General features: G+C 45.3%; 1 protein-coding gene across 1 annotated transcript in view; it reads right to left on the bottom strand.

Moving 5' to 3' along the window:
• Window positions 1–27,807, bottom strand: part of TRAPPC9 (trafficking protein particle complex subunit 9) — a 618,989-nt gene that overhangs the window by 430,630 nt on the left and 160,552 nt on the right. The window contains exon 16 of the mRNA XM_004387359.3: window positions 25,201–25,353. Coding sequence (XP_004387416.1) covers window positions 25,201–25,353 — 153 coding nt within the window. The remainder of the gene's footprint in view (window positions 1–25,200; window positions 25,354–27,807) is intronic.

Consider the following 27,807-nt stretch of genomic DNA (forward strand, 5'->3'; position numbering starts at 1 on the left):
ATAAACAAATTATGGTATATCCACACAATGGAATACTACGCAACAATAAAGAACAATGATGAAGCCATGAAACATAACATGGAGGAATCTGGAGGACATTATGCTGAGTGAATTTAGTCAGTCACAGAAGGACAAATATTGTATAAGACCACTATTATAAGAACTCAAGAAAAGGTTTAAACACAGAAGACAATCTTCTTTGAAGGTTACGAGGGTGGGGAGGGAGGGTGAGGGTTATTCACTAACTAGATAGTAGAGAAGTATTATCTTAGGTGAAGGGAAGGACAGCACACACTACACGGGAAGTCAGCACAACTGGACTAAATCAAATCTAAGAAGTTTCCTGAATACAAACACTCTGAGGGACAGAGTAGCAGGGGTAGGGGTCTGAGGACCATGCTTTCAGGGGACACCTAGGTCAGCTGGCATAACAAAGCTTATTAAAATGTTCTGCATCCTAACTCGGTGAGTGTCATCTGGGGTCTTAAAAGCTTGCAAGTGGCCATCTAAGACATATCAATTGGTCCCAACCACCTGGAGTAAAGGAGAACAAAGAACACCAAAGACACAAGGAAGGCATTAGCCCAAGAGACAGAAAGGGCCACATAAACCAGAGACTTCATCAGCCTGAGACCAGAAGAACTAGATGGTGCCCGGCTGCCACCAATGACCGTTCTGACAGGGAACACAACAGAGAGTCCCTGATGGAGCAGGAGAAAGGTGTGGTGCAGAACTCAAATTCTAGTAAGAAGACCAGACTTAATGGTCTGACTGAGACTGGAGGAACCCTGGAAGGCATGGCCCCCGGATTCTCTATCTGCCCAGAACTAAAACAATTTCCGAGGCCAACTCTTCAGACAGGGATTGGACTGGACTGTGGGACACAGGTACTCGTGAGGAGTATGCCTTTTAGCTCAAGTAGATACCAGAGACTAAATGGGCAGCTTCTGTCGAGAGGTGAGATGGGAAGGCAGAGAGGGTTAGGAGGTGGTTGAATGGACATGGGGAATCAAGGGTGGAAAGGAGGAGTGTGTTGTCACAGTATAGGGGAGCAATTAGGGTCACATAGCAATGTACATATAAATTTTTCATGGAAGACTAACTTGAAATGTAAACATCTAAACTACAACAATAAAAAGATAAATAAAAATAAAGTAAGTGAACAGGGTGTTCAGGTCATAATATTTAACAACATAAATAATCAAAGACAAAGGGTCTCACATGTATCTTCTTAGAGTCATGGGGGGTGGGTCGGAGTAAGGGAGCTGAGAGCATGCAGCAATGTTCACTCAGCAAGCGCCACACCTTCCAACGTGTTGGGCATTCAGCATGTGACAGCTCAGTGCTCAGCAACCTGGGAGACACTGTTATTACACTCCCTCTACAAATGAGGCTCTGAGAAATCAGCTCATGTGACCAAAGACCAGATGGGTGAGAACCCAGAGTCCATGCTGGCCTCCACTCCACACTGCTGCAGAAGACCCTCTGGCCTTAAAGCCTATCTAGAGAGAAATGTGGTAGAAACTCAGTAGGTGAACAAGATTTTTTTAAAACCTATCCTACTGCAATCCTGCGGTTCTCAAACTGTACGTGCACCTAATCACCTAGAGGGCTTTCTAAAACAGGCTGATAGGCCCACAAGCTGACTTTGATTCAGCAGTCCTGGGGTGGGACCTTGATGCTGCCAGCTCACAGACCACGCTTGGAGGACCACAGCTCAAATCCATTCTAAGGCCAGCAGACACAGCTTCGTTTCCAAACACAAACATGATCACGCCACTCCCCCGATAAAGACACTTCAACAACTTTCTAGGTCTCTTAGGAAGAACATTCAAATCTTGCCTACGGCGACAAGGCCGGGTATGCCTCCTGCTGCACAATTCATATGACTCTCTACCTCGCTCCCTCCAACAACACTGGCCTTTATCATGTGCTGGGAACTGGCTTTGCTCTTTTCTGCCACCAGGTTTTGAACATGTCTTTCCTCAGCACGGAAAGTTGTTTTTCCCATGCTGCCCTCTTTCACCTCCTCATTCTGTAAATCTTCCCTCAGTCATTGCTTCCATAGAAAAATCTTCCCTAACCCCTCTAAACAAGGTCCCACCGGCATTCAATGCTAATAGCATCACACACCTTCCCGACCTAGCATTTACCAATGTTGTAATTTTTCATTTACTGTATTTGTGAAATTGCTTAATGTTGTCTCTCCCACTAGACCTGTGCTGTCTAATACAGTAGCCACTAGCTACATGTGAGTATTTAAAGTAAATAAAACCAAATAAAATTAATGATTCAGTTCTATAGATGCACCATCCACGTTTCGAGTGATCAATAGGCAGGTATGACTAGTGGCTACCATATTGCCCAGTATGGAATAGGACATTTCCACCATCACAGAAAGTTCTAGTAGACAGCTAAAATGTAAAAGACTGATAATACCAAGAGGTGTCAAGGATGTAGAGCAACAGAGAACTCACATCTGGCTGGTATGTATGTAGATTGAAATAACCACTTTGAAAATCTTTTTGGCTGTATATCCACCGAAGTTAGCCATACATATAACCTATGAGCTAGCAAAACTGATCCTACGTATTCAGCCAACTGACATGTGACCTTATGTCCACCAAAAGACGTGTACGAGAATGTTTACAGCAGCACCATTCATAAAAGCCAAAAACTGGGAACAACCTACATTGCCATCAAGAGTAGAATGGAGAAATGGCTGTATTTTCACACAGTGTGATACCACCTAGCAATAAATAAGAACAAACTAATGCAATATAACATGCATGAACTTCAGACAAGATGCTGAGTTTAAAAAAAGACACAAAAGTATATATATTGTATTTATTCTACACGAAATTCAAGAACAGGCAAAGCTCTGATGATACAAGTCGCGACCCTAGTTAGTTTTATGGTGTGTTATTGACTGGAGCAGCACACAAGGGAACCGAGGAGGGGTGCTGGAAATTATCCACATTGTGATCTGGGTGCTGGGGGCACAGACGAATGTGTGCATAAAAAAAAAATGCATCGAGGTATACACTTAAAATTTGTGCTCATTACTGTAAGTTATACTTCCATAACGAAGACTTAGGTGCCATTTACAATAGGAACCCTGGTGGTGCAGTAGTTAGGCTGCAAACCAAAAAGTTGGATGTTCAAACCCACCAGCCGCTCCATGGGAGAAAGATGTGGTAGTCCTTCTCCCAGAAAGACTTACAGCCTTGGAAACCCTATGGGGCAGTTGTACTCTGTTCTATAGCGTCACTATGAGTGGGAATCAACCTGACGGCAATGGGTTTTTTGGTTTTGCCATTTCCAATAACAACAACTAAAATATTATATCTAGGAATAAATCCAGGAAAACACTGAAAGACCTTTATAGAGAAAATTATAAAATGTTACTGAAAGACCCTGAAGAAAAGTTAAGTAAATAAAGAGGCATGTACTATTCATAGACAGGAGATACAAGATAGGAAATACAAAACTAAATATCATTAAAATGTCAATTTCCCCCAAATTGATCTACAGAGTCAATGCAGTCACAATCAATATTCTAACAGGCTACTTTGAGGAACATGATGAACTGAATCTAAAATTTATCTGGATGACCAAGGGACAAAGAATGTCCAAGAGGCTCCTAAAGATGAATCTAGTGAGGAGACTTGCCCTACCAGACTGCAGATCTTACCATCAAAGGGAAGAGAGAATAAGGAGGAGCTGGGTCTGCCCGAAGAAGCCAGGAATTTGGGACAACTGACCTCACTTAGAGAATGAGGACGAGTTTTTCAAGGCAGGCAGAAGAAAGTCTGTATCAATGGTTCCCAAACTTGGCTACACGTTGGAGTCATTTGGGGGAGCTTTTAAAATCCTGATGCCCAGGCCACACCCGACCAATTATATCAGAATGTGTAGGGATGGGAGCCAGGTGTCAGACCTCCAGTTGATCCCAATGTGCAGCAAAATTTGGGGACCACTAGTGTACACTCAAAGACATGTAAGCACAACAGGGCATAGAAAATGAGAGAAAAACAAGAAATTCAGTATTTCTGGGATATGCACCAAATGAAGGAGAGGGTGGGCAATGAGGCTAAACAGGCAGCAAGCACAAGACCACATAAGCCATATTAGACACTTTCCCCGAGGGAGGAGGGGTGTGATCAGACTCTGCTTTAGAAAAATAACGGCGGGGCAATGCGGATGGTAGAGCAAGGGGCACAAGTGGCAGCTGGGTAACCAGTGAGAAGACTACTAGATGGTGAAGCCCAGAGACGATCAGGGTCTGATTCCGAGCAGTGTAGGTGGGTACAGAGGGAAGGGGTGGAAATACTGGGAAAACAAAATGGGAGAGACTTGGGTACAATCCACAGCAGGAGCTAACAGTGAAACAACCTGCAGTGATCCACAAAATCATCCCTTTCCTCCTTGGACGAAAATACTTGTAAATTCCCTCTATCAAACTCCTGGATAATTTGTTTCACGGTGAATCACTGCCAGCTCGGTGGGAAGAGGTAATAATGAGAACAGGGAGATCTGTTGATCCAAAAGACCCGGGCTCTGTCTGCCTGCAAGAGGATCACCTATTGCTGATAAATGACAAACACCTGGATTTTCATTCCTTGCTGGTGGTTTAGGAAATTATTTTCCAACCTGAATTTAAATCAAAGAACTGAGTCAGCCTTCCCAACTGCAGGGCTTACGGTGGCTCCAGGGTAAGCACACCTCCACTGCTATGAGGCAGGTGTCTGGGACAAGAATTAGGCTGAGGGGTGGGGTGAAACTTTCTGTATCACAGAAAGCCCCTGCACTCAAAGTGCGCCCTGGGAGCTCCAGGGAAGTAGGAGCAGGCTGACCTTTCCCTTGGTTAAACCACTGTGCTGTGAAATTACCGTTTGTGAGTCAGGCGAGTGGGTGGCATAGGCTAAATGTAACAACGGGTGGGCTGTCCGGCGCATCGTTAACCTTCTTCCTTCAGAGCAAAGCCAGATATCCCACTGAATACAAGACAAGAGCAGTGCATCATCTTACAAATGGCCAATACAATCCACAAGTAATTGCAGGTCTGAACTAAAATATAAGATGTGGATTCCTGATTTCAGCTTGGAGATGTGGAGAGCTGCAAAAAGCATTGCTCCCTCCCTTATGAGAAAAAAGCTGGATAAACTGAACATTAACAACTTCTCCTGAACCCATGAGCTAACTGTGGTCACAGGAACAAAAACTAACCTGAAACCTGGAGAAACGGGACCCGAGCATTGGCCTACGTAGGACTCTACCAAATGCCATATAAAAAAAAATAAAAAAAAAAATCCAAACCTGTTGCTGTCGAGTCGATTCTGACTCATAGAAACTCTATAGCACAGAGTGGAACTGCCCCATAGGGTTTCCAAGGAGCAGCTGGTGGGCTCAAACTGCCAATCTTTTTGTTGATAGCCATAGCTCTTAACCACTGCACCACTGGGGCTCCAAATGCCCATATAAGCTAGAAACGTCTAACAGATTGCTAAAGGACTAGCGTGGGCTAGTAAGAGCTAGCAAGAGGATGCAGACATGCGATTTGAGGATTTGAAATTGAAAAAAAAAACAAAACTAATACTAATGTGTTAGTATTCATACATTTATTCTCACCTCTGTCCACTGAGAGGGTGTAGAAGCAGTGACATCCCACTAGCAAAAGATATTCCTAGTGCCCAGATCTTGGTTTCCAAACACCATTTCTCCAATAAAAGGAACAAGGCACTTTAGAGAAATGGTTGATTTTATAACTGGGACAGGGAAAACACAAGGTGAGGAAGTACTTTAAAAATAAAGCACGATATCCTCTGAAGTCATGTTAAATTCAAACAACGTTTAGCTTAACTAGTAAAAAAAGGTCTGACTTCAGCATTATGCTCTTTTAAGAACTATCTATATGGGACCAAACTGACAACAGCAACTTGAAATATTAGATAGGAATCTTAGGGGGCAGTGAGTTGATGTTAATGAGGGAGGAACAACTCAGAAAAGGAAGGTGAGAATGGCTGCACTACTCAAACAATGTGATCAATGTCACTGAATTGTACATGGAGAAACGGTTGAATTGGTGTATGTTTTGCTGCATATATTCTCAACAACAACAAATAAATAAATAAAATTTAGGAAAAATAAATAAATAAAGGATGAGGACATGTCAAAAGAACAAAGAAGTCAACCCAAAAAGAGCTCCCAATGGAAAAGTTGGAACAATTTGAGCAACAAAATAACTATGATAGTACTGGATTATAACTCAAAAAATAAAATAAATGGCTGTGAGTCCATACTTTATTAATTTTTAAATGACTGAATAACTAAATGAGAAGAGACATCTTTCTTACAGAGGAAATCTAAATTACTAATACAGAAGGAATGAGGGAAACAGAAAATCACCACGAGAACACCACAGTGACAACCGCCTGAGGCAAGGCCCGCTGACGAAAGCTAAAAAGTGGTCCAAACTTCAGGAAGAAACAGTGACAGTTCTAACAACTGTCCACAGATTTGCTGATACATTTCCCTCCAGGATGTGGCATTTAATTCTTCTCCCCTTGAGTATAGGCTGGACTCAGTGACTCACTTCTAACAGAATGCAGAAAAGGAAAAGCAGTAACTTAGTGGAGAAACCTGGCAGATACCACCTTAGCCAAATGATCAAAGTTAACATCATCAGTAATAAGCCACGGTGATATCACGTTCTCCCTTAAACAATGCAATGAGAATACCTCACCTCTGTGATATTCTTCCCAAAACTCCAGTCTAGTAATGAGAAAACATCAGCCAAACCCAACCCAAACTGAGGGACATTCTACAAAATACCTGGTCAGTACTCTTCAAAGGGGTCAAGGTCATGAAAGACAAAGAAAGACTAAGAAACTGTTAGACACTGGAAGACACTAAGGAGACAAGATGGCTAAACCACTATGGTGTCCTGGACTGGCTCCTGGAATAGAAAAAGGACAGTAGTGAAAAAACTAGGGAAATCAAGTAATGTCCGAAATTTAGATCATAGTACTGTTGTTGTTAGATGCCGTCAGGTTGGCTCCAACTCATAGCTACCCTACGTATAACATAACGAAATGTTGCCTGGTCCTGCACCATCCTCACAAAAGTAGGTATGTTTGAGCCCATTTTTGCAGCCACTGTGTCAATCCATCTCATTGAGAGTCTTCTTCTTTTTCAACGACCCTCTACTTTACCAAGCATGATGTCCTTCTCCAGCGATTAGTCCGTTGATGATATGTCCAAAGTAGCAAGACAAAGTCTTGCCAGCCTCGCTTCTAAGGAGCTTTCTGACTGTACTTCCTCCAAGACAGATTTGTTCATACTGTACTAACATTAATTTCTTAAGTTTTGATTAACGTACCATGATTATGTAAGATGTTAGCATTAGGGGAAGCTAGGTAAGGGGTATATGGAAACTCTCTGTACTCTCTGGAAATCTTCTGTACTTCTAAAACTATTTCAAAATTAAAAGTTGAAAATATATATTAGATACGTAAGAAATAAGGTAACCAAGAAGAAAACGTGTAACACCATAATTCATCATATATCGTGTGAGGTACGGCACTTCAAGATGCTATAGCCCCATCGGGTTTTCTCTGCCAATAACAATATGATGAATACAAGAACTCCACGGACAACTGATTACCCACATGCGAAAAAATGAAGTTGACCCCTCCCTTATGCTACATATAAAAATTATCTCAAAATGGATCATAGAAATCCCAGCTGGCTATTTTTTTTTTCCGAAAATAGACAAGCTGATCCTAACATTCATATGGCCACAATAATCTTAAATGAGAAAAACATAGTTGGAGAACTCACTTCCCAACTTCAAAACTTACTACAAAGCTACAGTAAAGAAGACAGTATGGCGCTGGCATTGTTGTTCTTGTCATTAGTTGTTGTCAAGTCGGCTATGACTAACGGCAACATTATGTATAACAGAACAAAACACTGCCCAGTCCTGGACCATCTTAACGATCATTGGGTCCTGGCATAAAGATAGACATACAGATCAGAGGAAGAGAATTGAGAATCCAGAAATAAACCCTATGGTTTATTATGGTTAATTGAGTTCAACAAGGGTGTCAAGACAATTCAATGCGGCAAAGAAGAGTCTTTTCAACAAACGTTGCTGGTATAACTGGATATCCACATGGAAAACAATGAATTTGGACCCGTACCTCACACTATAAAAAATTAACTCAATAAAGACGAGTTTGAGCACAAACAGAAGGGTACAGACATAATTAAATAGAAGTCTGACAAATCGTGATAAATGTAACTAATGTCAATGAACAATTTATCTGGAAATTTGTCAAAAAAAGTTCACTGGGAGAGATACAATTTTGCAACAACAGTAATAACAACTGAAAAATATGTGTTTGGTTACATAGATACATAAATATGCATAAGTATGTGCAGGAAGGCATATATGAATAACTGCAGGCATATATAGAATCCTGGTAGCACAGTGGTAAACAGCTCAGCTGCTAACCAAAAGATCAACAGTTTGAATCCACCAGCCACTCCTTGGAAACCCTAAGGGGCAGTTCTACTCTGTCCTATAAGGCCACTATGAGTCGGAAATTACCTGATGGCAATAGGGGTGTGTGTGTGGTGTAGGCATGTGCATACATGTTTACGTGCGCCATATATATTTTCCAGTATAAAATAAAGCACATGGGGGCACAGTTATGGGCACTTCCTAGACACAACCAAACACCTCATGAGATTGGTCTACTAGGTGTGAGGACTTAGGACCATAGTCTATTGGGGCAACTCAGTAAATTGGCATAAATAGTCCATAAAGACAATGCTCTACCTTCTAGTTTGGTGAGTTGCATCTGGGGTCTTAAAAGCTTGTGAGCGGCCATCTAAGATACGACTATTGGCCTCTAGTCTTCTGGAGCTAAAGAGAAAGAAGGAAACCAAAGACTGAAAGAAGAAACTAGTCTACACAACCAACAGTCTACATGAACAACAACATCACCTACCTTGAGACCAGAACTAGATGGTGCCCAGCTACCACTACCAACCGTTCTGACCAGGGACTCAACAGATGGTCCCAGAGATACTGGGAGAAAAATGTAGAACAAAACTAAAATTTCTAAGAAAAGACCAGACTAACTGGACCGGCAAAGATTAGACGAACCCCCAAGACTATTGCCCTAAGATACTCTTTAAACTTGGAACTCAAACCACTCCAGAGGTCACCTTTCAGCCAAATGACAGATTGGCCATAAAATAAATAATATCACTTGTGAGTACTGTGCTCCTCAAAATAATCACCCAGATGAAACCAAATGGTTAACATTTACCCTAAACCAAAGACGAGAAGGCTGGGGGACAGGGAAGCTAGATTAACGGAAACAGAACAACCCGAATGGAAATAATAAGAATGCTAATATATTGTGAAGAATGTAACCAATGTTACTGAACAATGTGTACAGAAATTGTTAAATGAGAACCTAATTTCCTGTGTAAACTTTCACCAGAAACTCAATACTTTTTTTTTTTTAATTAACTCAAAATGGATCACATCTAAATGTGAAAACTAAGCCTTTAAAACGCCTAGAGGAAAAGAGAGGTGTAAATCTTCATGACCTTGGGTTAGGCAATGGATTCTTAGATATAACACCAAAAGCACAAATGATAAAAGAAAAAACAGATAAACTGGACTTCATCAAAATTGAAAACTTTTGTGCTATAAAAAATACTATCAAGAAAGTGAAAAGACAAATCACAGGATGGGAGACATTTTTGCAGTGTTTATATGTGATAAGCGACTTGTCTCCAGAATATATAAAGAACTCTTACAACTCAACAATAAAAAGACAAATAACCCAATTAAAAAAACAGCCAACAATTTGAATAGACATTTCTCCAAAGAAAGTATACAAATGGCCAATGAGTGCAAGCAGGCCAATCAGCTGCCCTTAACCAAGTGAGAAGGGATAGACTGAGAGGAGGGGTAGGCTCAGGGGTGGGGAAGGCAGAGGGGTCAAGGCAGTCTTCGTGGGGAAATGATTGTTAAGTAGATATACGAAGGTTCTGCAAAGAGGGTGGAATTGGGAAATAGTGAAAAGTTAGGTGTAAAACCCCTGACGTGGAAAAGACCAAGGCAAACTCCGGGATATAGGACAAGGCTGGAAGGCTCAAACACTGAGAACGGGTGACAAAGACAAGAAAAAGGCCGGAGAGACAGACAGGAGCCGGACGAGGGAGGGTCTTAAGGCCCCTATTGAGACTTTGGACTTCAATGGTGCCTTAGTCATCTAGTGCTGCTGTAACAGAAATACCACAAGTGGATGGCTTTAACAAAGAGAAATTTATTCTCTCACAGTCTAGGAGGCAAGAAATCCGATTTCAGGGTGCTGGCTCCAGGGGAAGCTTTCTCTCTGTGTGTCAGCTGTGGAGGAAGGTCCTTGTCATCAATCTTCCCCAGTCGAGGAGCTTCTCAGTGCAGGGACCCCAGGTCCAAAGGATGAGCTATTCTCCTGGCTCTTGTTTCTTGGTGGTATAAGGTCCCCCATGTCTCTCTGCTCGCTTCTGTCTTTTATATCTCAAAAGAGATTGGCTCAAAACACAACCTAATCTTGTAGATGGACCCTGCCTCATTAACATAACTGCTGCTAATCCCACCTTATTAACATCATAGACGGAGGATTTACAACACTTAGGAAAATCACAACAGATGACAAAATGATGGACAATTACACCATACTGGGAATCATGGCCCAGCCAAGTTGACAGATATTTTGGGGGGACACAATTCAATCCATGACATATGGCTAAGGAAAGCCAATGACAGTTCAGACAGATGAGTGAAAGGTCAGAGATGTTTCTGAAGTCTCATCCTGCTGAGAGCAGAGAGAGGACTGGCAGCCTTGAGAGCGAATGGACAGGCCGGTCAGGGGCGCATCTCCCCAGTGTGGGCGCTGTGGGCTGGCGGAAGTCAGTGGGCTGCAGAGATGTGCAGGAGGGAGAGGTGACGAGACTTGGCTTGATGGGCAGAGGACAAGACGATCTTGGGTTTCCCGGCTTGAGCGATTAGGTAGAGCGTGTTAAGAGTACTAAGGGGTGGGGACAGACTGTCCGGGAGGGAAGTCCGCAGTGGACGTGCAGAGTTCCTAGAGCCTGAGAGGCAGCCCAGAGTTATGGGGCAGGTCCTTGGACACACGGCCCAGGAACTCAGAAAAGAAGTCTGGCCTGTGGGGAAGGGGAAGCGGGGGTGTCATTGAAGCCATTCGAGCAGAAGAGAAGGTCTTGAAAGAGAGAACTTAGAAGAAAGTGGAAGAGGACTTTGGATGGAGCCCTAAGGAATTCCAGAGTTTAATGGTAAGGAGGAAAAGGAAAAATCACCAAAGGAAATTGACAGCAGAGCTGCCCAGGAGGCAGGCAAAGTGAGAGACGCAGGGAGGAGCCGGCCGTTAGGCTGCAGATGTTGTCGTTGGATGCCGTCAGCGGATTCCAACTCACAACGACCCCACAAGACAGAGCAGAACTGCCCCGGAGGGTTTCCTAGGCTGTCATCTTCGAGGGAGCAGATCGTCAGGCATTTTCTCCTGCGGAGCCACAGGTAGGTTCGAACTGCTGACCTTTCAGTTAGCAGCCGAGTGCTTAACCATTGTGCCACCAGGGCTCCTTGGCAGGGAGCTAGGAGCTGAGAATCAGAAGACAAGCAAGATGCTGGCCCTGCCCAAGAGATGTTCACCGTGCAGCGCGACAGTCCGAAAGCACAAACGCAATCACAGGAGCTGGGACTAGCGCTGGCAGAGAGGTACCCTCAAGAGCCAGGAGCATAAAGCTGAGCTTGCGAGGCCGGGCACCGACAAGGTCACAGTGAGAGACACCGGACGATGCAGAGAAGTGTCGGGGACATGGTGAGCACTCGATAAACTATTTATTCTCTTTCCATCCCCCAATATTCTGTAGCTTCAGGAAAAAAAAAAAAAACAACTCAAGTTTCAATAAGTTTCTGGCCTCCTTAAAAACACAAATGTTTGTGAGAGCCTGAGGCATCTAGGAACTGCAAAGGGGAAAGAAAGATTACGGCATTAAGATTCCAATCATCTTTGCCTTTGATTTCTGGGTAGTTCGGAATGAGTCACTGTTCCTTCAAAAACAAGAGTGAGAATTCCAAAAATTATTATTTCTTTTCAAGAGGCGCGGCAATCTAAGGCAAAGACACTGAATAACCGTCCCTACTTTAGAGTTCAGTAACGAGAGAAAGGGCCATATTATGAAAGCAAATACAGTATATTTGGAAATGACAGCTCTCAACTAAAATTAATTCCTGGCCACAATGATAAGCTGAAGCATCCATTATCATTAAATTGTGAAAACGCAAAATATAATAAAATGCCAAACGGAACTATGATTTTTCGCCCTACACTCCAACTCCGGACAAAGACCTGAACTGATCCCAACTTGCCATGGGCAGCGTTGGTCTTCAGTGTGATAAACAAGCCATCTCAGGAAGAAGACACACACGTTCCACGGGGAACAGAACAGATTCTAACAGAAGCTCACCAGCCTGCTGGACCCGCTACTGAAGTCTGTGCTGCAGCCACATAAAACGCTCACTGGCAGCACGCAGGCGGGTGGGAAGGGCTCCTCCATGGGAAGATCACCACCCGCCAGCCCTGCTGAGTCCTCTCGGTCCCCACTGCCAACCACCCGGCTCCTCTCCAGCCCACCTGGCATTCTCGGGCCAGGATACCCGCGGGCCTCGCTGTGGACTATTACAAAGGGCATCCTGTGGACCTCAGGGACCCCTCTGATCCAGCCCAGTCATCCTCATTCCAGTCTCCTTTCCAAGCATCTTCAGAGCTCTCCAGTACCCTTCCAATACAGTCCAAATTACTTCTCCGGAGTTTAAGGCTTTCCACAGCTTGCCTGGACCTGCCGTTCCCCCTGGATCCTCTCTTACACCTGAATCCTCTAAGATACCTGAACTTGTCTACATTAGGGGCAGCCCTGCCTCCTGCACCACCACCTCCCTCCTCCATCCCCACCGGCCCCCTCCAGCCTCATCTACCTTCTGCTTTCTTACCCGCCCCATCCACCCCTACCCGCCCACTCCATCCCCACCCACTGGTGTCTAGCTCATCCTCAGTCAGACCCAGATCAAGCACCTTCATCCAGAAAGCAATATCTGATCATCCCAGCCAGACACTGCCGCCTTCTCTGAACCCAGTTTGGCTTTGTCACTCAGTCTCGATGTGTCTTTACTATTCTTTAACCTTTTGCAGGCTGCCTTCATCCCTTCATTCAATAACCCTTTGGTGACCCAATTATTTTCTGCTTTGAATTTTTTGTTGATACAATGTGTTTTCACTAACGAAAGACATGCTGATTAAAGGACCAATTCAGAATTTTTATTAAGAGTTACAGATTTTGATACCCATTATCTGGGATCACATATGTCCCAGAGGGCGCCAGGACATAGTAAATCCTACCGCTTTGAGTCAATGAATAAATTGTAAGAAGAACTTACGGGAGTTCGAGTCTCTTGAAAAGTACCACTGCAATGCATTATTCCTTCCTGGAAAGGTGTTATGTACTGTTCAGAGGCTGGAAATGCAGGGAGCCAGTAACACCTGGAAACAATGACTTGCTTAAAGGAGGAAATGGCCACTCTGACTGAACGAAGACTAGCAATAGCTTATTCTCACGACAAGTACATTCTCACGAGAACATAGTAACTGGGCAACATAGTGAGGAGGCTTTTCTCACAGAAACCCTGGTGGCGTAGTGGTTAAGTACTACGGCTGCTAACCAGAAGGCTGGCAGTTCAAATCCACCAGGCATTCCTTGGAAACTCTATGGGGCAGTTCTACTCTGCCCTACAGGGTTGCTGTGAGTTGGAATTGACTTGATGGACGGGTTTGGTGTTTTTGGTTTTCTTGTCTCATGGAAATAAAGACAAACCTGTAAAAAGTTTAGAAAATTCACACATCCAGGAGGCATCACCTAAGACAATGTTCAATCTACACAAAAAAGAGGCTCCTCAACAGGATTTTTGAGTTTCACGCATTTCAAAAGGCTCCCACCTAGAGTCCACAAAAAAAGAAAATTACCATGGACTCAATTCCCACTCATAGGGACCCTACAGAAAAGAGCAAAACTGCCCCACAGGGTTTCCAAGGAGCAGCTGGTGGATTTGAACCCCCGACCTTTTGGCCAGCAGCCGAGCTCTTAACCACTGCGCCACCAGGGCTCCACCTTGAGGCGAAACACGTTAAAATCAGGTGACCTACTTCCCAAAGAACTCCAGAGGCATAAAAAGCAGTTGGGGATACTGCATGTCCCATGAGTCACCAAACGGCGAAATACTTGCTGGGACTCTTCGTGGGCCAGGCCCTGTGTTAGGAGCAGACTAGTAGTCAAAGGGGTCATGGCAGCACGCAGGACAGAACAACCTTTGCCTGAGAGAACAGAGGGAGGGGCTGTGAGAGCTAAGAGAGGAAGTGGCTGAGTGGGGTCAGCTGGCAGATTAAGAACAGAGAAGTGCTCAGGGTCATGAAGGGGCACCATGAAACAGCTTCGTCCACTGCAAACAATTCTTCAGAAAGGCCCAAGTACCAAAATGTCAAGGCCCAGGGGCATGAATGAAGGGGGAAAGGAGTTTGGGACCAGATTATATGGGGCCTTATATGCCAAACGGAGGGGCATTTGTTTTTGAGAAAAACCACAAACGCAGCAGAAGATGGACTTGAGAGACAGGGTGCAGCTGATTACGTCTGCGCAGTCTTCCTAGCCATGCTCTTGCAACTCCCGCCCAGGTGATTGGGTGGGACTATGTGATAGGGTGATAGTGGCCCACCAAAGGACTGGTCAGTTTTGCTCTCCTGCTGGGCTTGAAATGAGCCACTCCAGAGGAAAGAAAGAGGAGAGCCCACCTGGGACCATCTGAAGCAGAGGCCCAGCAGGAGACGGCGTGGTGGGCTTCCTGGCCCACCGAGAGAGAAAGCTGAGTGCCTTTGGGCAGAGATTGAGGGCCAGGGAGAGGTGTGCCTGCGAGCACAGCTGGCAAGAGTCTGTCCTGATGGAAGAACTGTATCCTGAGTGTTCCTGAGCCTGAATTGTAACTGTTACTTCCCTAACAGACCCCATAATCGTGAGTATGGTCTGTGAGCTCTGTGTGGCCATTGCGATGAATTATCGAACCCAGTAGAGAGTGCCTGGGAGGGACGGTTGGTGTCAGAATTGGTAAAGATGGCAGAGAGAGGTGGCTTGTCTGACCTCTGCCTCATAGGAATCAGCCTTGGGCCGTTAATCTTGGTTCTCCTTGCCCCTTGTGGGGCTGGAGGAGGTCAGGCGCTGCCCCCACGCCACTTTTACAGAGAGACTACACTGCACTAAAGCTCGGATGCATGTTAAAGCGCTCGGCTGCTAACCTAAAGGTTGGCAGTTAGAACCTACCAGCCACTCTGTGGGAGAAAGATGTAACCGTCTGCTTCCGTAAAGATTTACAGCCTTGGAAACCCTACAGGGCAGTTCTACTCTGTCCTGTAGGGTAGCTATGAGTTGGAACCGACTTGACTATAATGGGTTTTGTTTTTTTTTAAGACACCATACAGGGACTGGTGTCACATCCATACTAAAAAACAAAAGCCCAACGCCTCCCTGTGTCCACACAACTGTAATACACAAGCAGTTCACAGCTAACCAGGGCTTCATCTCTACAGACACTGCAAAGATGTCACCTGGAAATAGTCTCTGTCTGTCCCCAAGGGCTGTGGCAGGAAGACAGCCTTCCAGTGTGAGCAGGGACCTTGCACTGCTATGCCGGACCCTGGACAAGTCATTCCACCTGCCGGGAAGCAGGTTCCCTGTTGTGAGGTAAACTGGTAAGACTGGATGACATCTCCGGTCGGGTGTATTTCTGCGGTATTCACAATCACTGCTTCCCGTATTCAGAGAGACAGGCCTAATTATCACAGCCCACAGAAACTGTCACCAGGGAAGCAGAAACCCCGCCTAACAACTGAGAGCCAGAACACACAGAGAAAGAGAAAACCCAATCAAATCATTCCATTAACGAATTAGAACGAAAACAAAACGCAGGTGACGCTTTAATTCCATTGTCAAGAAACGGGAACCCTGAAGATTGTTTTCCTCTAGAGTACTGATCCCAATCAAAATGAAACACTAATTTATCAATCTCTCCGAAAGGCCCCTGAGCTCTAGCAGGTCCCTCAGAAGAAGAAGGCGCACGGCAGGCTGCCTGGACCTTTACGGCAACACCTGGATGAAAAACTTCTTGGATAAAAATAGCTCTTCAATTCAATCAGATAAGAAAGCTGTCCAGCAAAAATAGTATTACCAAGATATTTCTAATCTTTTTGTTCTTTTTAAAACATTTTATTGCAAGATATAGCACACGCTGACAAAATTGCATAAAATAAATGTAGAGCTGAACGAAGCCAACACCCCGGAAACTGCCACCAGATGCTAAAACCAAATCAGCTGCCATCAGGTCCATGCTGACTCATGGCGTCACCACGTGTGCAGAGTAGAACTGTGCTCCATTAGGTTTTCAAGGCTGTGACCTGTTGGAAGCTGACTGCCAGGCTTTTCTTCTGAGGCACCTCTGGATGGGCTCGAACTGCCAACCTTTCCGTTAGCAGTTGATCACTTAGGCCCTGGGTGGTGCAACTGCTAACGGAAAGGCTGGCACCTCAGAAGACAGGCCTTGGAAGAAACGCCCGGTGATCTTCGTCCCAAAGGTCGCAGCCTTGAAAACCCTATGGATCAGTTCTGCTCCGCACAGTTGGGGGTGCCATGAAACAATCAACTCGACAGCAGCTAACGACAGCAGCTGAGCACCTGACCATCTGCCTCCCAGGGACGGTGTAGCTACCACACAGGTCAAGAAAGAGAATTCTGCCAGCCGTCTAGAAGCCCACAACTGGCTTCATGCCAATCATAACCCGCTCCCCAGAAAGTGACCACTGGCCCGGCTTGTATAGTAATCATCCCCTTGCTTTTCTTTATCGTTTTTACTATCTAAGCATGCAGCCGTTGACACCATAGTTTAGTTTTATTTCTGTTTATTTTCAAATATATCATTTAAGTCTCTTTTAAACTACAGGTAGCCCTTTCTCCCCACCCCCACCCTTTTTTTTTTTTTCCTTTTTCCTAACAATTTACTTGTTCAAGAAACCAGGCCATTTGAGTGTAGAGTCTCCCACAGTCTGGACTGCTGGCTGCATCCCCATGGTGAGGTTTCATAGGTTCATCTGTCCTCTGAACTCCTGTTAACTGGGATTGGGAGCCCGAGTGCTAAGCAGTCTCAGATGTGACTCTGGGGGCAAGACTACTTCACAGCAGGAAGGGTGGTGTGTTCTTCCCTCCGGAGGAGCGTAACGTCTGGTTGTCTCTTATTTTGTGATGTGGATGTGCATTGTCTCAATCCATTAATCTATTACTGCAAATGACAGCATTCTATCACTCCTTTCTCAATTGTTAGCTGGAATAGTTCTACAAAGAGAAACTTCCCCTCATCAGCTATTAGGTAGTCCAACAGTACAGTAGTACAAGAAAGGCAGAATGAATTCCCCTCACTCACCATTATTTAAAATAATGAGTTAGAGTTCCCTATCACTTTCCAGTAGCATTCTGAACTCATAGACTGAAACACAGTTATCATTCTCACTGATGCTCAGACTGCCAGTGGTAGCCCCTTCAGGTTGATTGGACACAGTTCAGTCCTTTTGACACAACCCTATTAGCCTTTGACAGCTTCCTTGCGGTAGGTTCCAGACCTGAACTCAGCAGCCATTTCTACAAGAAGCTCTGGTTTCTTTTCACGGAAAGAGTGTTTCCAGACCACCACGTGGGCATGAGGAAGGCTCACTGCTGCTGGGTTGATCAGTTTCTAGAACTTGGTAGTGTACAGGGCTCAGAGACAGTGGGTGGGTGAGTAGGTGGGTTGGTTGGTAGGTAGGTATGTGGGTAGGTAAGTAGTGGGAGGGTAAGAAAAAGGAGGGGGGAAGAGGGATGGATGGATTGATGGATAGATGGATGGATGGATGGACAGAAGGGAGATGAAAGAATGGATGGATGGCTGGACGGATGGACAGACGGACGGACTGACCAACTGACCCATCAGCTAGCCAAAAAAAAAAAAAAAAACCCTCATGATTTCTTACTGATAACTTCTATTTAAATTCTGGACTACAAGGATTTTACTTAACCTCTTATCTTACATGAGTTACCTCCTTTCTTCCATACCAGAATCCTAGTTCAAGACCAGATTCATATGGTAGAATTAGATTATCACAAAATTAATCATTTACTGTATTTCGTATTACATACAGTTTCAGAATCAACACCAAAGTCAACACTATCCCCTGCATCTTGTATCATTCTCAACATCTTTTAGCTCATCTTGCAACAGTTCATCACTCTCACCAGCTGTGTGAGCACGTCTTCCTGGCATGCTTGCATGGTTTATAGGTATGTTGTTCTACTTCTTCTTCTGTTTTCATTTTAACTGTGTGTTGGATTTAACCTTGGTTCTTTTCTGCTGACCATTTTTACATGAAATTAGTTTACTTGAACTTTTAGGAGACATGATTCAGGATAGTTTTTCTAACTTTGATAAATCTAGAGCTTTCTTCTGTGTGTTTGTGTAGCACTCAAAAATATGGCAGCTTATATCCTGAAATCACCTGGCTCTGTTCTCCTCCCCCACTTCAGCTGGACTTTTTCTTTCCTCTGCTCTATTATCCCACATCTATTCCTAGCAGCTTCTCTTCAGCTGGAGCTTTGACCAGAAAAATTATTTGTACTCATCTGCTGTTGGAATATGTTCCAGCTGCTGTTCTCAAATTGGCCCACTGAACCCTCCAGTGAGTACCTACTGGCTGTTGCAGGCTTCTCAGATGTGTGGACAACTAATTGTTCACTATTTCCTCTTGCACAGATGCTGGAACCACACACAGGCCTGGTGACTATGCATCGTTCATATTCTGGAGTTCATGGGGATACTTTAGGAGCCCCGGTGGCGCAGTAGTTAAGCGCTCAGCTGCTAACCAAAAGGTTGGCAGTTCGAACCCACCAGCTACTCTGTGGGGGAAAGATGTGGCAGTCTGCTTCCATAAAGATTTACAACTTGGAAACCCTACGGGGCAGTTCTACTCTGCCCTATAAGGTCTCACACGTCAGAACTGAGTCCATGGCAGTGGTTTTGGGTTTCGGGATAGTTTGTTATCTGGTGTTCTACGTAGTTGCCTGTGGGTATTTGGTTTTCCTAACCTAGGTGCTCAGTCTATTTTATGGGATGATATCCGAAACCTATGCTATCTTACTGCCATTTCAAGATTTCTACACATAAAATTCTAAGACATCGGAGGCTCCTGGGTAGCGTGAAGATCATAGGAAAATGGTATACCATTTTCTAGGTGGAAAGTTGGCTTCTCTCAGCCTAGGCTGGGTGTCAGAGGAAGACCGAGAAGTGCCTTCCAAGAACTTGAGGATATTTAAGTTAGTCAGTTATTTTCAGGGAGGTCAATTAGTAATCAAAACATAACAGAGCAAAGCAGTGCTCTACAAAGTCATTTTTTCCTCCCTACTTTTATTTTGAAAAATATCAAGTTTACAGAAAATGTATAAGAAAAGAAATGAACACCCCTATAACCTTTATCTTGAGCCACTCATTTTTTAAATAATTTGGCACATCTGTTTCATTTCTCTTTATTCACAATCACACACTTTTTTTTTTTTTTGACTGAACCATCTCAAAGTAAGTTGCAGGCATAATTATATTTCACCTCTAAATATTTCAGCATATATTTTCTAAAAATAAGAGCATTCTATCATAATTTCATTATCATATCCAAGAAATGTATCATTGATACAATAATATCATCTAATGTACACCACAGACTGCCAGAAGGACAACAAATCTGTCTTGGAAGAAGTACAGCCAGAATGCCCCTTAGAACTGAGAATGGTGAGACTTCATCTCACATACTTTGGACATGTTATCAGAACAGACCAGTCCTTGAAAAATGACATCATGCTTGGTAAGGCATAGGATCAGCTAAAAATGGGAAGACCCTCAACAAGATGGATTAACACAGTGACTTGAACAGTGGGCTCAAGCATAGTAAGGATTGTGAGGATGGTGCAGGTCCGAGCAGTGTTTCATTCTGTGATACGTAGGGTCACTATGAGTCAGAACCAGCTCAATAGCACCAAATAACAACAATATACAGTATATATTCCATTTCCCTAATTGTCCCCAAAATGTCTTTAAAGTCTTTTTTTTTAAATCCAGGATACAATTAAGGATTATGCACAGCATCTGAGTGTTATATCTCTTCTGTCTCCTTCAATCTAGAACAGTCTTCTCGCCTGTTATAAAGTAGGAATAATATTAATAATAATATCAACTTTATAGAGTTGTTGGGAAGATTAAATAGCAATAATCCAAATAAAGTAGCTAGCCAGTCCTTACACACTGAACCTGACTATGCTCAGTAAACACGAATTGCCTCCCATCTGCCTAACACCCATGCAGAATCCATATTCTTGTCTACCTGACACCTGTGTTTATTGCTGTAGATTTAACCAGTGGGGTCTGATTTCAGTAACCACAGTTGATGTGAGTCCACTTCTGAGAGACAAGTCGGGTCCACATGTGACCCCTGATTGGATGGCCTGAGATAGCAGGACTGGGAGCCACAGGAGGGTCATTGCCCACTCTCAAGAGTCCACGAGCCGGCCTGCACTGCTGAGTTTACAGGCCATCTCCAAACAAGGGCTTGACTGTGGACTCACGATTCCTCAGACTGAACTGCAGACAACCATGCATCTTTCGGGGACCAAGCTCAGTGGGAGCCTTTTAGGGGCCCTTTGTGTCCACTGTCTTCCTCTACAGAACTTGCCCTGGTTTTGGACACTAATATGCTTTGTCTCCACTGAGTTTATGTTGATGGTGGTGGAATGATTTGGAAAAGGACAGTGATAATGGCTGCACGACATGAAGACTGTCATCAATGTCACTGAATGACGCATGCAGAAATTGTTAAATTGTCTCGAGGGACATCTAGCTCAATTGGCATAACATAGTTTATAAAGAAAATGTTCTACATCCTGCTTGGTGAGTAGCATCTAGAGTCTTAAAAGCTTGTAAGTAGCCATCTAGGACACGTCTACTGGTCCCATCACATTTGGAGCAAAGGCTAATGAAAAAAACTAAAGACACAAGGGAAAGATTATTCCAAAGGACTAATGGACCACAACTACCACAGCCTCCACCAGACTGAGTCCAGCACAACTAGATGGTGCCCGGCTACCACCACCAACTGCTCTGACAGGGATCACAATAGAGGGTCCCGGACAGAGCAGGAGAAAAATGTAGAACAAAATTTAAACTCACAAAAAAAGACCAGATTCGTGGTCTGAGACTGGAGAAACCCTGAGAGTATGGCCCCCTGGACACCCTTTTAACTCAGTACTGAAGTCAGTCCTGAATTTCACCCTTCAGCCAAAGATTAGACAGGCCTACAAAAACAAACCATAACACACGTAGTTCAACCATGCACACAAGACTACATGGGTACACCAGCCTAAAAGCAAAGATGAGAAGGCAGGAAGAGACAGAAAAACAGGATGAATGGAAATGGGGAACCCAAGGTCAAGAAGGGAAGAGGGTTGACACATCGCGGGGTTGGTGACCAATTTCATAAAACAATTTGTGTATTAATTGTTTAATGAGAAACTAATTTGCACGTAAATTTTCACCTAAAGCACAATTTAAAAAAAAAAAAAAAAGGAACTGTTAAATTGGAGAATGTTTTGTTGTATATATTTTCACCACAATAAAAAAAATAAATTTTTTTTAGAAGATTCTTTGTCTCGAATTCCACGATTTGCTACGTAAATAATAGACAAGAGTTTCTATAAACTACTATCAATAAAGAGGGCATCTAATAATAACAACCAGGTCCCCTTTCACACACATGCTATATCTAGCCGACCAGAAATTAAGAGGATGGGCCAGTCTCACATTTACAAACAACCCAGTAACCAAAATCCTAGCTCCATTTGATTCGATTTGGTTTTAAAAGATAAAGTTATTCCCAGAGCACAAGTCCCAAGTTGCAACTTTACTCTCAGATTAGAAGGGCAGAGAGAATGTTCTAGTCCCTTCTGTAACAAAAGGCACAAACATAATAACATCACAAAATAGGTCAGCAGTGAACACATAAACGCAAATAACCACCCAAACAAAAAAGCGAAGGCTCCCCTCTGCCGTCTTCTGCCCTGCTTCCTGGGGAATAACATCCACAGCTGGCCAGAGCAGGAGGCCAGCTCCCCCTCGTTCCTTCTCACCTCCAAATCATCTCAGCTGGAAGTCTATTCTCCCAGATGGACTCCCTGGGACACTCTCTAATCAAGCATCCCCACGGCAGGTGCCAAGCACCATCTATTCTGCCAAACTCCTTTCTTGGGAAAAAGAAAGTAAGAACCTCTCTAACCCTTTGTCCACTGATAGAAAAATGCATTCCAGCAAGGTAAGCCAGCTTACAAGGAGACCAAAAAAAAATCCATTTCATCTCATTTTTTTAAGTCCCAGTATAATGTTAAATCCACTTGACAGAGGCCGTTTCTAAACTGCGGGACAAAAAGCTCATTTCCCTGTCTTTGTTACTAAGCCCCAGCATTATGCAAAGAATCTCATGGTGATTATTTAACCCACACAGAGTAAGAGAGAGCAAACTTTATGCAGTGGCATGTTAGATCTTAATATAAAACCAAAAACCAAACCCGCTTCTGTTGAGTACATTCCGACTGATAGAGACCCTATAAGACAGAGTAGAACTGCCCCAGAGGGTTTCCAAGGAGCGGCTGTTGGATTTGAACTGCTGATCTTTTGGTTAGCAGCTGAGCTCTTAAACACTGTGCTAGATCTTAATATAGTCACTGTTACTTAAAAAAAAAAAAAATTAACAAAACAGTTCAGTTCTGTATCCCCAGCAAAGGGTGCTTAGTAAGTGTCTCTTGATCAGAAGTGTGAGATCTTCAACAGCTCCCAAGAGGAGTCTGTAGGAGACAAAGCCTCACGAGAATGGACAGGAACATGACCTGGAGGTCCAGACTGAGGGGGCGGGGGAGAGACTCTTACCCAGACTGGAGGTACAAACGCCGGCCGCGCTGGCCCTGCCACGTTCCAGCACTGAGTCCAGCACTGAACGGGACAGAGGCCCTGATCCCATGGGACTTGTATCCTGAAGCATGGACACAACAGGCTGGAAGAAACAAACAAGCTGACCCCAGGGGGTGCGCCATGAAGGGAGTGACGTGGTGATGTGGTGAGGACAGCAGGGACGGGGACGTGCCGAGCCAGCTTCAGCCGGCAGTGGACATTCGCCTGAGCTCTGAATAACCAGCGACAAGGCATGCAAACTGGGGGACAGAGCCTTCCGGGCTAAGAAAAGAGCGACGGCAAAGGCCCTGGGGCAGAAACGGCCTGGGCATGCTCCTGGGACAGTGTGGTCAGGTGGCTGGAGACCCCTTAGAGAGAGGAAGAGTGTGGGAGATGCTTTCCCGTCCCAGGAAAACAAAGCCCACAACCAATCCTGCAGTTTCTGGTGCTTGGTATGACAGCGTCATTTCCTAAACATGCAGGTATGGCTGGGAGGGCTTGGCCGGTAAAGAGAATGCCACTCCAAAAGAAAGACAGACAGACAGACAGACATCTGATCGGGTGCTCTTCTGCTCTGGACCTAAAGCCCCAATCCATAACTGAAGGTTGGGTCTCTGGGCCACTGTGCCTACTGCTCCCCGGCCTGGAGGGCCCCTTCGTTTTTGTTCACCGAGGAAACTTCCCGGGCCAGCTCCAGGTCAAACACCAATTCTGTGAGGCCTTCCAGGACCCACCAGATCCAGCCGGCTGCATGGGAACATGGAGAGCCGTGATCACACGTGCGCTTGTCAGGCTGAGCCTCTGAGCAATGCTGAGCCTCAGAACCGCACAGTGGAGGCTGCCTGGCTCACAGCCAGCTCTTCAGTTCCTCTCTGGGCCTGAATGTCCTCGTTTGTAAGGTGGGGACGAGAAGAGCACCTGCCTTATAGGGTTGCTGTGAGGGCAATGTGAGCTAATTTACGTGAACTCTTAACATCAGCTGGCACTATTCTTGTTCTCTAGGGGACAGGCCACGGCTCATTTCTCTGTTTTCCAAGAGCCTAGCCAAGTGCCTGACTCATAAAAAGAGATTGTTCGGTGTTTTCTGAATGAGCAATGGGGGCAAAGGACGGAAGTAAAGCTAGCATTTTCGGAGCCCTTACTGTACTCCAGGCAACGTTCCAGCACAGATTCTCACAATGACCCTACAAGTCATTATGACAATTATTATCATTCCAGATACTAGGAGATTAAGGTGCAGACTCACGCAAAGTTACAAAACTGATAAATTCCGGAGACAGACTCTGCTGACCCACTCCAGTAATACTCCACAAGGCTCCCAAATTCTGAAGCATGGATGCACGCTTCGTAATTGTATACAATTGGTCTACGAAATCGGATCCCTAACCAGCTAGTCCTAAACTACACCAGCGAGCCCTGGCGGCGCAAGAGTTAAGCTCTTGGCTGCAAACCAAAAGGTTGGTGGTTCAAACCCCCTCCCCCCGCTGCCAGCAGCTCCACAGGAGAAAGACCTGGCGATCTGCTCCCATAAGGATTACAGCCTAGGAAATCCTATGAGGCAATTCTACTCTGTCATATAGGGTCACTATGAGTCGGAATTGATTCCACGGCATATTCTGCAACGACAAACGTTACAACACATGTAAATCTCCATTTTCTCTAGACTGTCTCCTTACAGAAATCACCAGGCTTTGAGGAACTTTATCGTTATAGCTAATTGTATGTCCACAACAGCTATACTTGAAATTCCACTAATTTAGGATGACCTCCTGCAAATGAGAGCAAGCGAGCAGAGTGCGAAGTAAGAACTCATTCTGCTGAAAGTACTTTTATTACTCTCAACTATATCCAGTAACTCGGTCTGTTAGCAAAGTGCCCGGGTGGAGGCTGGGGCAGCGGAGTTAATGACCGACGAGCGAGTTACAAGGACAGAACAGCAGGCTTCAGGAACGGTGCTTGCTACAATGTATCTGGGGACCTGGAAGTGCTAATTAAAATCGGGAAGAGCTCACCATCGCTGAGATCTTGGAGAAGATTCTCCTGGCAAGAGAAATCCAGCTTCACTTTGATGTTGACGGTGAAAGTGGCGATCTTTCCAGGTTGCAGAGGAAACTGGGCAAGGGTTTCTTCCAGCTTCCAGCTCAAGAAGTCCCCGTACAATTTTTCTACAATAAGAATAACAATGATGATGCTGACGTAACTGAGGCCATGTGGGACTTACCAGTCCCCTAGTATATGCTAGTGCATTCTCAGACGAAAGACGAAAAACGAAAAGCATTTAAACTGTGATAAAGTACCAAGAACGCTCCAGAACCAAGAGGTGTTGGAAGGTAGTCACCTCTGCTTATCAGCGAGGCGCAAAGAGGCAAAGTGGCTGGCGGTTGTTGGAAGCGCCAAGCTTCAGGTCAAGTCCTCCTGACTCCTGTGGGCAGCTCCCCTCACCGACAGAACGGTGCTTTTGCTATTATAAACTAAATCGGAGTCAAAGTAAACTTCCCTGCAACAAAATCCAATCTATATTCTGTTATTTTCTGCATTACCTATATGACATCTTGAACACGGACAGATCCAAAACTAGCAGGGCAAACCTGACACAGCTGGAGCGACCCTTTTCACAAGCACGGAACCGAGTGCGAGTGCGGGGCTGGGAGAGGGTCGGGGCGGGGGGGCTTCGGCCCCTCGCCTTTCATGCAAATCCACCTCTGCCTGGGTCTGCTGCCTTCCCGGCACTCACTACCGCGGTTTTCTGGGGACGCCAAGGTCTCTTCATCTACAAGAAGGGGATAGCAACTACCACCTCCCAGGGCTGTTCTACAAATTAAACAGAACACCCTCTGTAAGGCACCGAGAAGGTGACGGCACAAGGGACACAAAAGGACAAATTTCACAGAGGGGAGAAGGGGAGGGGACAGGGGAGGCACCATTTGTGCCATTAGGAATCAGCTGTGTCAGCTCCAGGGCTCCAGCTCCTGCAGGACAACACTTCCCCACGATGGGCACCCTCCCCCATGTCCCCTCCACCAGGCAGCCCACAGTACTCCTCCTGCTGGTGGCCCCTGAGCCTCCTCTGCCAGGCCGCCCACCGTGGTTCTCAACTCCAGCTCCCAGCTTCCCACTCTGCTGATACCTCCTCCTGACGCCCCTCAGCCCGAGGTGGGAGCAGCTTGCCGCTCTTCCTGCCCACCTGGTTGCCTCACCATCTCCCTTTTTGTGAATCAACCTCTGTGCTAAACTTTCTCCGTCTGAATAAGGAAACCGACGCTCAACACATGTAAGTAGCATGTCCGTGGTCACGCAGGGAGAAGGGCCACGCCACTGTCATCTGATGGACATTCACTAAGCATCTGCTATGTGCCCAGCCCGGTGCCAGGCACAGAGAGCATCCATCACACAGAGTGACAGACTACATCCCAGGCACATGGCACACACCAGATACAACCAGCCTGGGGGAGTGCAAGGCGAAAGGTCTTGGAGACACCGCTGTTCACACAGGACTTGAAGGGCAAGGAGACGCCCAGCAGGTGAAAGAGGAGGGCGCGTGAGCCTATGCGCTGGGGTCATCACTCGCTCCCTCATAAGTGAGTTCGTTGCACTGACATCACACTCGATACTCCTCACACGCCAGCCTTCTCACTGTCTCCCTACATGACACTCCACACAGCACATGGATCCTTGGTGCTCGCTGACAGAGCAAGGACGTATTTTCTTCTTTCGGGTAGGGCACTAACCTGACCTGGAAAACACTGGTTACGTTTACAGGTTTACCTGATTAAATTCTACAAGCTAACATCAGAGCACTGGTGACTGTCTGCTCTGGGCATGGCACCCAGGAGCATTGGACATCCTCACGTCCCCAAACTGCAGGGCCAGACGGCCTCACTTCTTCTGTCCTCCCTGCCGTGTGGATTTATCCCCCGCCCACGCCCCCGTGAGCTGAACATGTCTCGTCACACGGTACTGAGTAAAAGGCATTTCACTGGTGGTAATGGCTGCACAGCACTGTGATATAATGAATACACTTAAAATGGTAAATTTTGCTACAGATCGTTTACCACAATTAAAAGGGCTAATTAAAAAATTAAAAAGGCACTTCACTGGGACTTAAGATTAATTTGCTTTGTAAATGTACCCAGCATGACACCAGAACTGTGTAAAATGCTAAACTGTCCAAGAAAGCCACTGCTGCCATGTATCCCGGGAGGCGTCACATGGAAGGAATCCTAATCACTCAGGAATTTCAATGTCTCTCGAGGAAGCACACTAACATATCCATTTCTGACAGGTCATCACGAGTGGCAGATATGACACAGGATATGGAGTCAGAATTCAGCTCAGGCCAGTAAGCGCGCCTGATGCTGATCCTAAACCGTGGGCTCCATCAGGGCGGGGTCATGGGTCAATCTATGGATATGCTGACGGATACGTGAACGGGATATAGAAGAACATGACGGATATGCTGAGGGATACGTGAACGGGATACAGAGGCACATGACGGATATGCTGAGGGATACGTGAACGGGATATAGAGGCACATGACGGATATGCTGACGGATACCCGAACGGGATACAGAGGCACATGACGGATATGCTGAGGGATACCCGAACGGGATACAGAGGCA

The sequence above is a fragment of the Trichechus manatus genome, unplaced genomic scaffold (assembly GCF_000243295.1).
Source record: "Trichechus manatus latirostris isolate Lorelei unplaced genomic scaffold, TriManLat1.0 scaffold00185, whole genome shotgun sequence".
Lineage (NCBI taxonomy): Eukaryota > Metazoa > Chordata > Mammalia > Sirenia > Trichechidae > Trichechus > Trichechus manatus.